The sequence below is a fragment of the Mustela nivalis genome, assembly GCF_964662115.1.
Source record: "Mustela nivalis genome assembly, chromosome: 2".
Classification (NCBI taxonomy): domain Eukaryota; kingdom Metazoa; phylum Chordata; class Mammalia; order Carnivora; family Mustelidae; genus Mustela; species Mustela nivalis.
The window spans coordinates 92,990,352-93,004,310 of record NC_139021.1 but is presented as its reverse complement, the minus strand read 5'-3'; the positions used below and the strand labels follow the sequence as shown (position 1 = coordinate 93,004,310).

The window sequence follows — 13,959 nt, the reverse complement described above, 5'->3', positions numbered from 1 at the left end:
AAATTCTGTTAGAGTCCCCCCAACCCCACCCTGCCCCCAAGAATGTCTTGATTCTCCCTCCATTCCAGACCATCATTTTTACTAGATACAAGGTTCTGGACAGAGAGTTCTCTGTCAGCCCTTGAAAAATGTGCCGCTTTCTTCTGGCCTCTGGTTTTTTGATGAAAAATCTGCTGTCACTTGAATTACTTTTTTTTTTCTCTGTAGGCAAGCCATCATTTTCTCTGGCCTGTCATTTTCTCTGGCTGCTTTCAAGGACTTTTCTTTGTCTTTAATTTTCAGAAGTTGAGTTATGATGTATGTTGGCATAGATTTATTTGGATTTGTCCTCAGCTTTTTGAATCTGGATTCCTGTCTGTTGCCAGATTTGGAAAGTTTTCAGCCATTGTTTCTTTGAGTATTTTTGCAACCTTATTCTCTTTTTCCTCTTCTTTCCTGACTCCAGTGATACAAATATTAGAGCTTTTTTTTTTTTTAATAGGATCAAGGGTTCCTGAGGCTCTATGTATACATATTCAGTCTGTTTTCTCTTAGTTGTTTAGATTGGATATTTTCTATCATTTTGTCATCCAGTTCACAGATTGTTTCCACTGTCCCTTCCATTTTGCTATATTTTTCAATTCTAAAAACACCATTTGGTTCTTTATATCTGTTATTTCTTTGATAAGATTTTCTCTTTGCCAAAGGTTTGTTTTTCATTTGTTTCAAGCATGTTTGTATTGTTGAAATATTTTTATATTTAAAACTCTTTTAAAAGATTTTAAGTTGCTTTAAAATTTTTGTCATCCATTTCTTTTTTCTTTAAGATTTTAAAGATTTTAAAGCTAGATGTGGGACTCAATCCCAGGACTCTGGGATCATGACCTGAGGTGAAGGCAGACACTTAACCGACTGTGCCACCCAAGTGTCCCTTGTCATGCATTTTTGATATTTGGGCATTGGAATCTATTATCTTTTTTTCTTTCAGTTTGAGACCTTGCTGGTTCTCAGTATGTTGAGTGATTTTTCCTTGAAGCCTGGACATTTTTTATATTATGTTATGAGACTTGAGATCTTTATTTAAATTTTTTATTTAACTGGTTTCCATTCTTGGGCACAACCTCGTTACTGCCAGGTGAAGGTAGAAGTGCATAGTCCGGGCTGGGCTTCTGTTGACCTGTGGGTGGAGGGAGTGCTCCTTGTTACTGCTCGGTGGGGCCCAGAGTGCCCATGTTCCACGTCTCCCACACCACCACCACCACCACCACAGGGGCTTGGGGTCTCTGCTGACACTGTGGGGAGGGCTGGGGGCGGCTCATGACCAGCTACTGGAAATGAAAGTCTTGGCTCTGTCCTGCTACACCACCCTGCCGTAATGAGGTCCTCCGGCTTCCCTGGGGGATGTCTAGGCTCCCCACTCAGCCTTTGCTGGTGTGGGTCAGGGTGGGGTCCCAGATTTTCCTGTGCTGCTTGGCTGCAGTAGAGCCGTTGATGTGTAAAAGTTTTTTCCTTGCTAGGCTGCCCTCACCTGGCTCTACGGCTACACACAACAGCTTTGGGGAGGGAGGTGGGTGGGGTGGGGCTTTTTAAGATCTTCACCCATTGCCATTTGCAGATTGCCAGCTTGTTCAGCTCCAGGTCTAGGGTATGTAAGGCGAAAGGAAAACCTGAAGAACTCACCCGTGTCCTTTCTCAGGCCCCAAGGTCCCTGGCCAGTCTGCCTTCTTTGCTACACTTTCAAAGTCTCCTTATGTTGCCTTTATATATATTGTCTAGTGTCTTAGGTTATACTGAGCGGGAAGAAGTATTTCTGTCTCAGCTTCTGGAAGCAGAGGTATACCTTGGCCTTGAGTATAATTTTTGTCCATTGCATTCTACATTAGAGAGTTTTTGGTTTTGTGCTCCTCCTCTCAACACTGTGATTATCTCACTGCCTTATTAGGATAAGGAACCTAATTTCCTTTGGGATAAGGAACCTAATTTCCTTAACAGGGAATTTTTCCGTTCTTCCTGATTGCCTTTATAGTCTTAGTTCTTCCATTTCACTATGATGATAATGTGTTTAGATGTGGAGTTATTCTTATTTATCCTTCTCATGGGTCACAGTTATTTTGGATCTGATAGTCCCTTTAATTTTAATTCTGTTGAAATTCTGAGGCATGATTTCTTTTAATGTTGGCTCTATACCGCATTCCCTATTTTCCTGTTCCCAAATACCAATTAGAACTGTATTGGACCTTTTCCTTTAATCCTCCATGTTGCTTAAACCCACACAGTTTCCTCTCCTCTCAACTCTTTGTTCGCCTTCTAGTAATTTTCTTCAGTCCCTATTCCAGTTAAATTTCTCATTTTTGCTGATTTCTTTTTTTTTTAAACCCATCCATTCACTATTTAATTTTAAAGACTGCAATTTTTATCTCTGGACACATTCTAGAAATCTACCTATTTTTTCATATTACTTTATTCTTATAAATTCGGTTCCTTTTTTATGGTATTTGTAATCTTGGGTAGACATTTGACCCATGAATGACACAGGCTTGAACTGTACATGTCCACTTCACATGAATTTTTTTTACAATATAGCAATGTAAATGTGTTTTCTCTTCATTATGATTTTCTTAGTAACATTGTTTATTAGCTTATTTATTGTGAGAATACAGTATATAATATATAACATAGCAAATAAGTATTACTCTACTTACGTTATCAGTCTAGAGTGGACTAGTAGTCAAGAGTGGACTGTTAGTAGTGAAGTACTTGGGGAGTCAAAGTTGTATGTGGGTTTTTCAGCTGCACAACATAGGATAGGGGGAGGGGAGTAGTGTCAGTGCCCCTAACCCCTATGTTGTTCAAGGATCACCTGTACTATTTTGGGTTCTTTTTTTTTTTTTTAAATCAAACTCTTGGAAGTGTAATCCGTCTGCAGGTGGTGGACTTGTGATGGATTGTTTCCTTGAGTGTCTTGTAATTTTATATTGTGAGCTCATCTTCAAGGAGCTGTAAATGTGAGAATTCCAATTCTTGGGTGGAGCACATGTCCTTCCAAAGTAATTCTTCCAGGCATCCTAGTCATGTCACTTTCATTCTTACTGTTGCTCAGTTCTTGGTTTGGAGGTTCATTGTGCACATGTTTATGTAAATTTGAATTTCAAACCCACCTGTCTTACCAGCGCCCATGATTAGTTTTCAAAGGGAAATGTTTTTCCCATTCATTAAAGAGGCCAGACAGAGTGAAAGAAATCTCCTCATCTCCCTGAGCTAGTGAATAGATGTTTTTCCTCCAGCCTACCCTTTCACTTCAGACCTAGTCTTGAGAAGAACTCAGAGTTAGCTCTCTACTCCCTCCTTCGCATGGGCACAAGCTCTTATGCTCTGTCCCATACACATTTTACACTCAATACTGACACATCTGGGCTCCTATTGCTTTTTTTCTGTTTCTTCTCTTTCCCAAGTATCTAGAATTTTCCTTTCTTTCCTAAAAGCTCAGCTATGCTTTTTTTATGTGTATTTTATCCAGCATTTCTAGATGTTTGACCCAAAAGGGTTTTGAAACAAAAAGATTTTCTACTAAAGTACGAATACTTACCTGTTTGAGCTACAAGATGTAGTGTATGAAGAATTTCATACACTATGAAAGGAGGGGCCCCTGGGTAGCTCAGTTGGTTAAGCATCTGACTCTTGGCTTCAGCTCAGGTCATGATCTCAGGGTTATGAGATCAACCCCCACATCAGGCTCTACACTAAGCAGCTGAGTCTGCTTAAGATTCTCCCCTCTCTGCCCCTCCCCCTGCTCTCTCAGATAAATAAATAAATCTTTTAAATATTGTTGGAGGAATTTTTAACATATGGAAACTACACGTCTTCCTTGTCTTTTGCCCAGCAAGGTGTAGTTCAGTGGATATGTTACTCTTTTGTCTGATAGAGCTTTGGTACAATCTAGATAACAGTTACCATAATAAAGTGTATTCAAGCCAAACTTCCAAAGCAGAAAATAACGGTGGAACAAGAACCAAGCCAAAGTCCATGTCTAGATATGTGAGTTTTGTTCCAAGATCACATAGATTTGTGACACTCATCTTTCTGTATACATACAAAACATAAGAAATATTTCCATTTGCATATAGAAATTCTTTTCATTCTTAGTATTTGCTGTTCACTACATATTGGCAGCATCTCTATTTGGCTCTCACCTTTTTCTGTTGACTCTTGAGCAACAAAGGGGTTAAGGGCACCAAACCTCTGCATAGTTGAAAACCTGCATATAAATTCTAACTCCCCAAAAACTTAACTCTTAATATTCTACTGTTGTCTGGAGCCTTACTGATAACAAAAACAATCACTTAACACATATTTCCGATGTATTATGTAACATATTTTTACAATAAAACATGCTAGAGAAAAGAAAATGCTATTAAGAAAATCACAAGGAGGTAGGCGCCTGGGTGGCTCAGTCGGTTAAGCGTCCCACTCTTGGTTAGCAGCTCAGGACATGATCTTATGGTTGTGGCACTGAGCCCTGAGTAGGGCTCTACCCCAATGTGGAGTCTGCTTCACCTTCTTTCTCCCTCCCCGTCTGTTCCTCCCTGCTTTTGCTTGCTTTCTCTCTCTCTCAAATAAATAAATAAAATCCTTAAAGATAGTCACAAGGCAGGAGAATGTGGGAGGCCCAGTCGGTAAAGTGTACAACTCTTGGTTTTGGCTCAGGTGTGAGCTCAGGGTCATGAGATCGAGCCCCCCATTGAGCTCCACACTCAGCACAGATTCTGCTTGAAATTCTGTCTTTCGCTCTCCCTCTGCCCCTTCCTGTGAGCACGCGCTTTCTCTCTCACACACAAATAAATAAATAAATCTTTTTTAAAAAAGAAAGAAAATTACAAGGAAGAGAAAATACAGGTGCAGTTCTGTCCTGTAAAAAATTCTCATGTATATGGAACCACGTAGTCATTCGAGGGCAACTTTACGATGTATTGGGCTTTATATTTTAAATAGAAAAAGATGTTGAACAAGACTGAGAAATTCCAGGGGCGCCTGGGTGGCTCAGTGGGTTAAGCCGCTGCCTTCGGCTCAGGTCATGATCTCAGGGTCCTGGGATCGAGTCCCGCGTCGGGCTCTCTGCTCAGCGGGGAGCCTGCTTCCCTCTCTCTCTCTCTCTCTCTGCCTGCCTCTCCATCTACTTGTGATTTCTCTCTGTCAAATGAATAAATAAAATCTTTAAAAAAAAAAAAAAAGACTGAGAAATTCCAGGACTTCCATTTTAACCTGGCAATCTTAACCTTTGATTTCTTAGGTTATAAAAGCTGTTCAGTGAACATGATTGATTTGCCATGTTTTGTTTCATGTGCCTGTGTAGTAAAATTACATGATTTGCCACTTGCCCCATTTTTAAGTCTACAGTTAATTTGTATTAAGGACATGCACGTTGTTGACAACCATTCTCCAGAACTTTTCCATCTTTCCACACTGACACTCATGTCCATTAAACAATACCTCCTCATTCCCCGCCTTCCCCCGGCACTGGCGGCCGCGATTCTACTTTCTGTCCCCGAATCTGACTAATCTAGGTACATTATATAAATGGAATCATACAGTGTTTCTCCTTTTGTGACTGGAATGTTTCCCTTAGCTAATGTCTTTGAGGGTCAACCTTGTTGTGACATGTGTCAGAATTTCCTCATTTTCAAGGCTGAGTAACATTCTAGTGTATGTTTATGCCATATTTTTTTTATCCATTTATCTATAAATGGGTTGCTTCTTTTTGGCTCCTGTGATCATGAATGTGGCATGCTTTAAAATCATGCGGTAAGAAGCGTAAAACCTGATATGGTTAAATGCTGACAATTCTGATATCATTGTCCTGTAGGTTTATTGCCTGTAACCATGGGAAAATCATGAGAGGCTAAATAGGCTCTGTCTCTGAGTGATACTGAATATAGTTCTGAAGAAACAGGGCTAGACTGAATGTCAGCAAAGAAATAGGTCATTTGAACTTACGTCAGGGAGAGAGGAGCCAGGGCCAGGAGAGCTTGGTCTGGGTTTGGAAAAGGTGTGTGGAGGTAACACTTTCACAGGTGCAAACCAGGGAACCGGGACAGACCAGGGCCTTCAGGGCCACAGAATGAGTCCAGCAGCGGGGTGTGGAGGGGATGGGGGGATTCGTGATGGTAGGATTCTGATCAAGGTGTGAGGGGTGGGGGAGGGCGTGGGTCCTCTGCAGCTCCTGGTCTCAGCAGAACTAAAGTTCTTTGCTAACAGAAGAAGCAAAATTAATCATTTAGGCCACGTGGGGCTACTGATGCTACATCATGCTAATTTAATTAAAATTTTACTGGAGAGTCTTCGTTTCCATTATATGGAAAATAATATTCCAAATTTTATATATTACTCTGTAAAGAAGAAAGGAAGAATTCTTTCCTCACTGAATGAGACAAATTTCCCACTTCAAATACGAACCCAAACTTGGCTTAAGCTGTCCTTCCCACAAGTTACAGATAAGGGAATAGAAGCAAGACCACAAAAAATCTTCAGGGGTGGGGGAAACATACCTGTTTTTAAAAAGAAGAAGGGAGTGGATTTCTCAAAGCCTAGAAGTTTCCCAGGGTTTTTCTTTTATACAGAAAACTCTTGAAATTTCTAGACTATTTTTATCACTGCTTATACATATTTCTTTGAATAGTGACTAGCAAAGGGACAGATTTTATTCACTACAAGAATAGTCTTCAAACTTCCGATATCAAAGGAAATTTTCCCAAGAGCGGAGTTCAGAAAACCACTGAGAGTTGGCATATGTGCCCAATACCAAAAAGGTGAAAAGATGAGTTGACATGTTTTTTGTTATGTTCACAGAACAGTTGCCTTTTTTCTGTTATATTAACAAGTAAGGTTTTGCTAACTTTTTTTGATCATAGTCTAAGGATACATTTGTAGCACATGTTTTAAAGTTATTTTTCATGATCTCTTTTTGTTTTTCAGATTTTTTGTTTAAGTTCTTGGTTATTGGAAATGCAGGAACTGGCAAGTCTTGCTTGCTTCATCAGTTTATAGAAAAAAAATGTAAGTGACAACAAATGGTCCGTGTTTCATGCATGTCTTCCCCTGAGAGTGCTCTCTTGCTCAAATTTGTTTATAGCCAAACTTCTGAACATTATTTCAAGAAAAAAGTTATAGTTTAAAAGTATATTAAAATCATATTAAAAGCTTATATTAAGCTTCTAGCAGTATGACTAAGTTTTTTATTAAGTTATTTCTGTTTTATGGTGGTTCATTGTTCAATATATTATCATACTGTACACTTTCCAGATACTCTAATACATTCCAGATATCAAAATACAACATGGTGAGGTGGAAGGCCACAGAGGACTTTCCTGCCCTGACAGGGAGCCGCCTAGGAAGCCCGAGTAGTACATTGTAGATAAGAGTCCTCTTGGGTCCTCGATGGCCTTGTACTATAGTGGAGGTGGTTATTGTCATCAGTTCTGTTTTGTAGGTTTAGGAAACAGGTTTAGAGCAGTTGGGTGTGTGCCCTTGGGAATGGACGCTAGAGTTGGTTAGACTCAAGTCTAGGTCTTTTGACCACAGACCCATCTTTTTGCCATTGACTTACACTGTTTTGGTAAGGGAAGCTGAATATTTTATTCCAAGGTAGTATCAAAGACTTGTAAGTTGAAAGACCCTTAAAATGAACAGTGCTTTTACAATCATGGGAAGAATTGTGGAGGATGACCTATTTCACAGCAGTCAGGTTGAAGACACAAAAAATAATTAATTTCACAGACTGCATGTGCACCTAAGTGGTGGTGGGTCACATGGGGAAACAGCAAAGGGAGCTTTGAAAAATACTATAGGAACATATTCTGCTACTTCGGTGTTCGTTGTCCAAGAGCTTGTTGGGACTTCTGTTTCGTGACACGGAGCCCGCACGGGCTAGTCACAGAGCCAATCCTCAGTGAATGTAACAAGTATTTCCTCATTGGGTGGTCCAGGTCTCTTCACGAGGTGCCAAGACTGCACTGTAGCATCTCAGAAAAAAGTGCCCCGAGGATGTTGGGCGCAGAACCCACCTGCCTGTCTTTGTGTCCCCTCCCTGTGGCGAGCTCTCCCTTGACAGTCCTCCCCAACTCCTCACCATGGCGACATGTGTGTTGGGTTAGTCTGCGTGGTCTATGCATGATGGGAAGGCCTCCACTTGATTGGTCCTGTGGCCGTACTGTAATCAGGACGCCCTTGGACTTCAGCCATCACCTTCTGATGCTTTTACTCTGAGGTTTCTCGATAGCTTGAATTCTAGAATGTCCACACTAGTTCCCCATCTTCTGGGACAGGCTGGTGTGGTCGGTATTAACTGGTCAGTCCCCCACCCCAGCCCCAGGAAACACTCAGCGCACCTCAAGTGGCATTGGTGATTTCTAACACACTTAGATTCTGCCCTGCGGTTAAGAAGTGTAGGTCAGTCATAGGCTGTATAGCTGTGTTATTAGTGATAACTTGGCTCTTCATCCCCCACAAGGACTTTTTTCACAGACAGTTCATCCTGGGCAGGTTTAGTGAGCTGCTCTGTTTGCCTGCCTCTCAGTAGAGACAGTATCGGCTTCTCCAACAAATTCATCCCAAATTACTGTCACACAACCTGCAAATTCATGGAAAGTCCATAGCTACGATGTGTTCAGAATTTTTGTTATTCGGCTTTGTTTTATTTTGTCTATCTTTTCCTCCTTTTCCTTTAATCTTTGGTGTTCATCAAGTTCCTTTTGGGGGCTACAGTCCTTTTCCTTCCCTTTTATTTCTTTGGAATAGTTATCCATTTAGGTAGTGGAGACAGTCACCACCTCAGTACTGACAGAGTCACACCTCAGTGACAGACCTGTCACTGGGCTGTCAGCCCTTCAGACTGGCCCCCGGTACTTTATGCCGTCTCCACGTGTGAGTGCCCTCGCAGCGGACAGGTGACTGTGACTGTCTGTGGCATGGCCACCTCCAGGCCTAGGCTTTACGATGGATGGTTCGCTCTAGGGGTTTTGTGAAAGAGCCTTATCATCTCCTCCAGAGTAGGAACTGTATGTGTATTCTGTGTGCTTCTTATCAGCTGACTACTAGAAAAACGAAAGGCTACAGTAAATTACATTTCCATTGACTTTAGCCCTTGATTTTGCTTGTTTAAATCTGTTAGTCTGTTTCTTTAATGTTCTCAAATTAAATATCTTGTTCTTTTTCTTTTTCAGTCAAAGATGACTCAAATCATACAATAGGAGTGGAATTTGGTTCAAAGATAATAAATGTTGGTGGTAAATATGTAAAGTTACAGATATGGGATACTGCAGGCCAAGAACGATTCAGGTAGCTTTCTCTCTAATGTAATAAAAATACTTGAAAATTGGATTTGAAATAACCAATTATAGTCTCTTTATGTATACATATATATAGTCTCCTCCTTCCCTGCACAGATTTCAGAAACTTCACCTCCAGAAGCTTTAAGACAAGCCAAAAGTCAAGTTTTCCCCATGCAGCATTGATTTACTAAAGAATGCATTAGAGTGTCTCGAGTGAATGCACTCTCCCGTAGAGGCTGATTTATTCTTTGGGACTAGTGAGTACATTAGAGGGTGTGGTATTGTGTACTCTACAGTATACTTTAGATTGAGATGAAGACAAAGTAATAGCACAGCAGTTTTTCTCTTCACTTTTACAGGAGAATTTTTAAAAACCTCTTTTGGCATTTTTGTTTTGTTTTATATTAAGTAGAGCATGTTCTGTTGGTTGATATGCATCCCACCAAATATTCTGTCTTGCACATTTACATTTTTGTTACACTACAGTCATAACCCAGATCGCTGCAGATGAGATTACATGTTTAATATTCTGTAACTACTGCAGCAGGGAAGTGGGTTAGTATTTTAGTTGTGGTTTTTGAACAGATACTCAAAGTCAAAACAGAACAGATAAGCAGTTTTAAAACTTAGTTAAGTAAAACTCACTCTTACTGGTAGCATTAAAGTCAGGTGTATATTGTATTTGAAATGGTCAATAATTGCTTCAAAAAATTTTAATCACAGTTATTCTTCTGGAACCACTGATTAAACACTGTGGATTCAAGCCAGACTTGATGTGTTTTCCCCCCAAACCCTTACTAAAATGACTATAAAACAATTGAAATGGCATTTACTTACAAAGACCTAGAAAGGGAGAGTACATAATGATGATGAAGCGATTTCCCCAAAAAAGAACCCAAATGTCAGTGATCCCGAATGGATGCTAAGTGCCTGAAAGCAGAGGGAGCTGCGTCTTCAGGGCCTGTCGTGGGGGAAGGGCGGCAAGCGGGGGCCACGTCCTCCTGCTGAGTCCCAGAAAAGGTCAGAATGTGGAAGCCTGGGGCGCTGCAGGAGGGAGGGTTAAAGTGCTTACATCTGCCTGTGTACGCACCCACAGGAGGAGAAGTTCAGTGTGAGTTGAAATAGGGTCAGGACTCGGAATTTCTAATGCCAGCAGAGGGCAGGGTTGAGGGAAGGACGAGAAAAAGGAAATTTGTGCAAGTTTGCGACCCCAAGCCTCTCCCCACTTCTTCCCAGTTGCTGGCATCCAGGTGTGTATGTGTTCTCAGGCAAGGTAAACGGTTTTTCTCTCCAGAGAAATGAATAGCTCCAGAGGAAAGGCCAAATATACAAACGTGTTGCCCCCCCCCAATAAAACAGCCTGCTCCCTGTAATTCTCCACCAAAGAAACGAGATCCCCGATGTACCAGGCCCACCTCACACCAAATACCTGAGTGGAGGGACAGTCCCAACCAGTATGTATCATGTGAAATTGTGGAGGACTCGGACGAACTGAAGATGCAAACAGATCCCAAGAGAAAAAGAAACAGTCCCACCGAAGGACTAGCAAGAGGAATGGCGTTACACTGTTCCACAGCAACTTGCCTAAACTCGAAGGCACGGAAGCCATGCCCTCCTAATTCCGCGTGGAAAACTCCTCTCCAGCAGAAACACCAAGCTTGGTCAGACTGTCCATTAAGGGTGAGAATTAGGGCAGAAGAGCTGTAGATACTCAAGAATAGGGGAAACAAAGGCCATCTTTTCACGTATTCTTAGAAATTACAGGAGGAGATACTTTGTCAACACAAGGAAGTAAACGCTGAAAGAGGAAGGTGAAGTCCAGCCAACCGGGGACCTGGCTGGGGAGGCGAGCGGGGACGGGGCCAGCGCAGCCGTCGGGCAAGGGTGCTGCCGACAGGAGGAGGAGGAGATGCAGGGAAGGGGCTGGGAGCATACGGGTAAGCTAGAGTCTCGTCAAAGCAGGAAGGCAGTAAGTCCTGAAGCTCATAAGTCAAATGTTTTCACAAGCGTCTTATAGAAAGATGGAAGCAAATACCAAGAAGACAAAACTAAGATCCATGAAAGTAGGGACATTTGTATTTTGTTGTTGTTGCTTCTGCAAAGCCCAGGGTAGAATGTAGCACATGGACGTTCACCATGTATTCCATTAATGACTGCATTTAGGAAATCAGTCAGATCTGAAGACGGTCTTGGGGAGTGGGGCTTCCGGGAAGAGTGCGGCAGGAGACTGCAGACTGCAACGTTGGGCCCGTTAGCAGTCTTTGCTTTTCAAACTTGGTGGCAGTATTACTTCTGGTTTAAACTACTTTGAGAAAATTAAATACCTCAGAAAAGTACTTTTCTTAAGCATTTAGCTTGTATACCTGAATAATTTGTCAGATGGCACGTGTCAAGGTGAGATAAATGATGGTGAAGTCAACGACTCAGCATGGGTGTAACTTAGTTTCTCTTGAGGAGAACTCTTACATACCTCTTTCTCTAGAAACCTGCTAGTTTCTAGAAACTAAGATAGAAAAAACGTTGCCTCTTCACCTATGTGGAAAAGAAGCCTCCCTCCAACTTGGAGAGGAAACCCCAGGAAGAACTCGCAATCCGGTCTTCCTCAATAGGCGCCTGTCTGCCATTTCTTAAAGCATATGCCCATCTGCAGAGCGGTCTAGAGGTGGAAAGGGGAAGCTTCAGGCTACCAGATAGGTAGCCTTTGGAGTTTAGGAGCTAAAAATACATTTAAAAATAGCTGCCGTTTTCAAAGTGTCGAAGCCGTAATGAGTCCTTCTGTTTATTTTTGATAAGGTCCCCAGTTCTCTTTTTACCCTGAAGGGAAGCATCACTCTGTGGTGCCCATTTTCTGACACCAGATGAGGGGGGCGGGGTTTCCCCTACCAGTTCTTCAGTTCTCTAGCGTCAAGTCTGTGGCCAACAATTCAGCTAGTTCTGACTCTCTGGAGTTAGCAGCAGGCCGCAGAGGCTAAGGGCGCCATCCCTCAGACCCGCTCCCACTTCATACACCAGTCACAGGCCCCATGACCCATCTCCCAGGCCCAGCAGTTTGTTAGAGTGACTCACAGAACTTAGGAAAGCGCCGTATTTACTGCTGCCGGATCATCATAAAGGGCAGAACCCAGGAGCAGCCAAATGGTAGAGCTGCACTGGGTGCTGCTGTGGGAGCTGAGTGCTGAGCTCCCAGGCCCTCTGTGGGCGCACTACCTTCCCTCCAAGTGTTCACGAAGCAGAAGCTTTCTGACCTCAATCATTTAGGGTTTCTTATGGAGGCTTCAGGAGGTAAACAGGACTGATTAAATCATTGCCCCTTGGAGACTGAACTCAGTCTCCAGCCCCTGAGCACCGGGAGCATTGTAGGTCTTGAGGAATTGGCTTGCTCAGGAGAGTGGACCGAGGGACACAAGTGGCAGTGGGGACATGCATGGTAGTGGGGCCACCAGGCACAGGTGACCGCAGGAGTCCAGCCGGAGACTCGGTGATTTGGATTATGATGGCACCAGTGAGGATGAAGTTGTTCGTGTGACAGAACCGACTCGTGGTTCCAGCATGGAGATGGGCAAAAAGAGGAGGCGAGGATAAAGGTGGAGCATTCTGGTGGTATAAACAGAAGGTTGGTGGTGCCCTCCTCCGCCCCAAACCAGGATGGACCTGCAGCCTGGGAACCAAAGGGTTCTGTCTTACAAATGTGACATGGGACATGTTCAGGAGGCAGTCATGGAGACAGTGGGGCAATGGCCAGATCTTTCAGAAGTAGTCTGGGCTGAAGAGGACATTGGAGTCAAGGTGTGAGGACGAAAGAGAATGCGGGACTGAGCCCCAGCACTGAGGAGCTCCGGTACAAACAAGGCAGGCCTGGAAGAGTGACCCAGAGCTTGAGGAGGAGAGCTGGCCGGTGAGAGAGGAGGCCGTTGTGGCTGCAGAGGTGGAGCGAGGAAGGTGTTCAGGGAAGGGTGAGGACCAAGAAATGCCGCTGGGCTCAGAGCTGCGGAGTAAGGGAGGCAGACACCAGAGAGGAGGGGAAGAGAGGGAAACAGTGGGCAAAAATGACTCTTCGGAGGACTTTGGATCCAGAGAAGAGCTCTGGAAGGACGGGGCTGCATATCTTCTTGTATTTTAAGATGGGAGGTATACCAGAGCACATTTTATGTTGCTAATGGGGGAAATATCTAATGAAGAGGGAGAGACTGATAATGCAGAGAAAGTGTTAGTGACACTAACCCGCAGGACCGGAGAACAGCTAAGATGCTCGGAGGCACTCTGTGGGGATAGGTAAGCTAGGTAAAGCCCTGTTTCCTTGGTAGTAAGCAGGGAGGGGCTGGAGGGAAGTACTGAGGGGCGGGGGTGGCTGTGGGTTCCTGGTTGGAAGATGAGCGTATTCCCATCGGAGGACTTCCCCTGGGAAAGAGTAGGGAGCAGCTGTGCAGGGGTCTGGGGGAGACTGGAACCCCAGAGGGAGCAGAGTAGGATGGCTGAGCGCTTAGTGGCCACCTAGCTCTCCAGAGTGCTTCTCCTCTCCCGCTAAGTTCAAAGATAACCTCAAGTTCTGTGGGAGAGCTTCATCTCCCTGTTCGAAAATGTCCTATTTGTCTCAGCCTAACGTCCCCACCTCCCCAGCATTTCTGTGACATGATTTCAGACAGAAGAGCCCCCTTAC

At 43.3% G+C, this 13,959-nt stretch overlaps 1 protein-coding gene across 3 annotated transcripts in view; it reads left to right on the top strand.

Annotated features, from left to right (window-relative positions):
• Nucleotides 1-13,959, top strand: part of RAB4A (RAB4A, member RAS oncogene family) — a 47,327-nt gene that overhangs the window by 20,173 nt on the left and 13,195 nt on the right. For 2 of the 3 annotated variants that reach the window (XM_082718896.1, XM_082718897.1), the window contains exons 2-3: nt 6,949-7,029; nt 9,195-9,309. The exons of the other annotated variant lie outside the window; for it this stretch is intronic. In XM_082718896.1, coding sequence (XP_082575022.1) covers nt 6,949-7,029; nt 9,195-9,309 — 196 coding nt within the window. The remainder of the gene's footprint in view (nt 1-6,948; nt 7,030-9,194; nt 9,310-13,959) is intronic. 3 annotated transcript variants of the gene reach the window in all.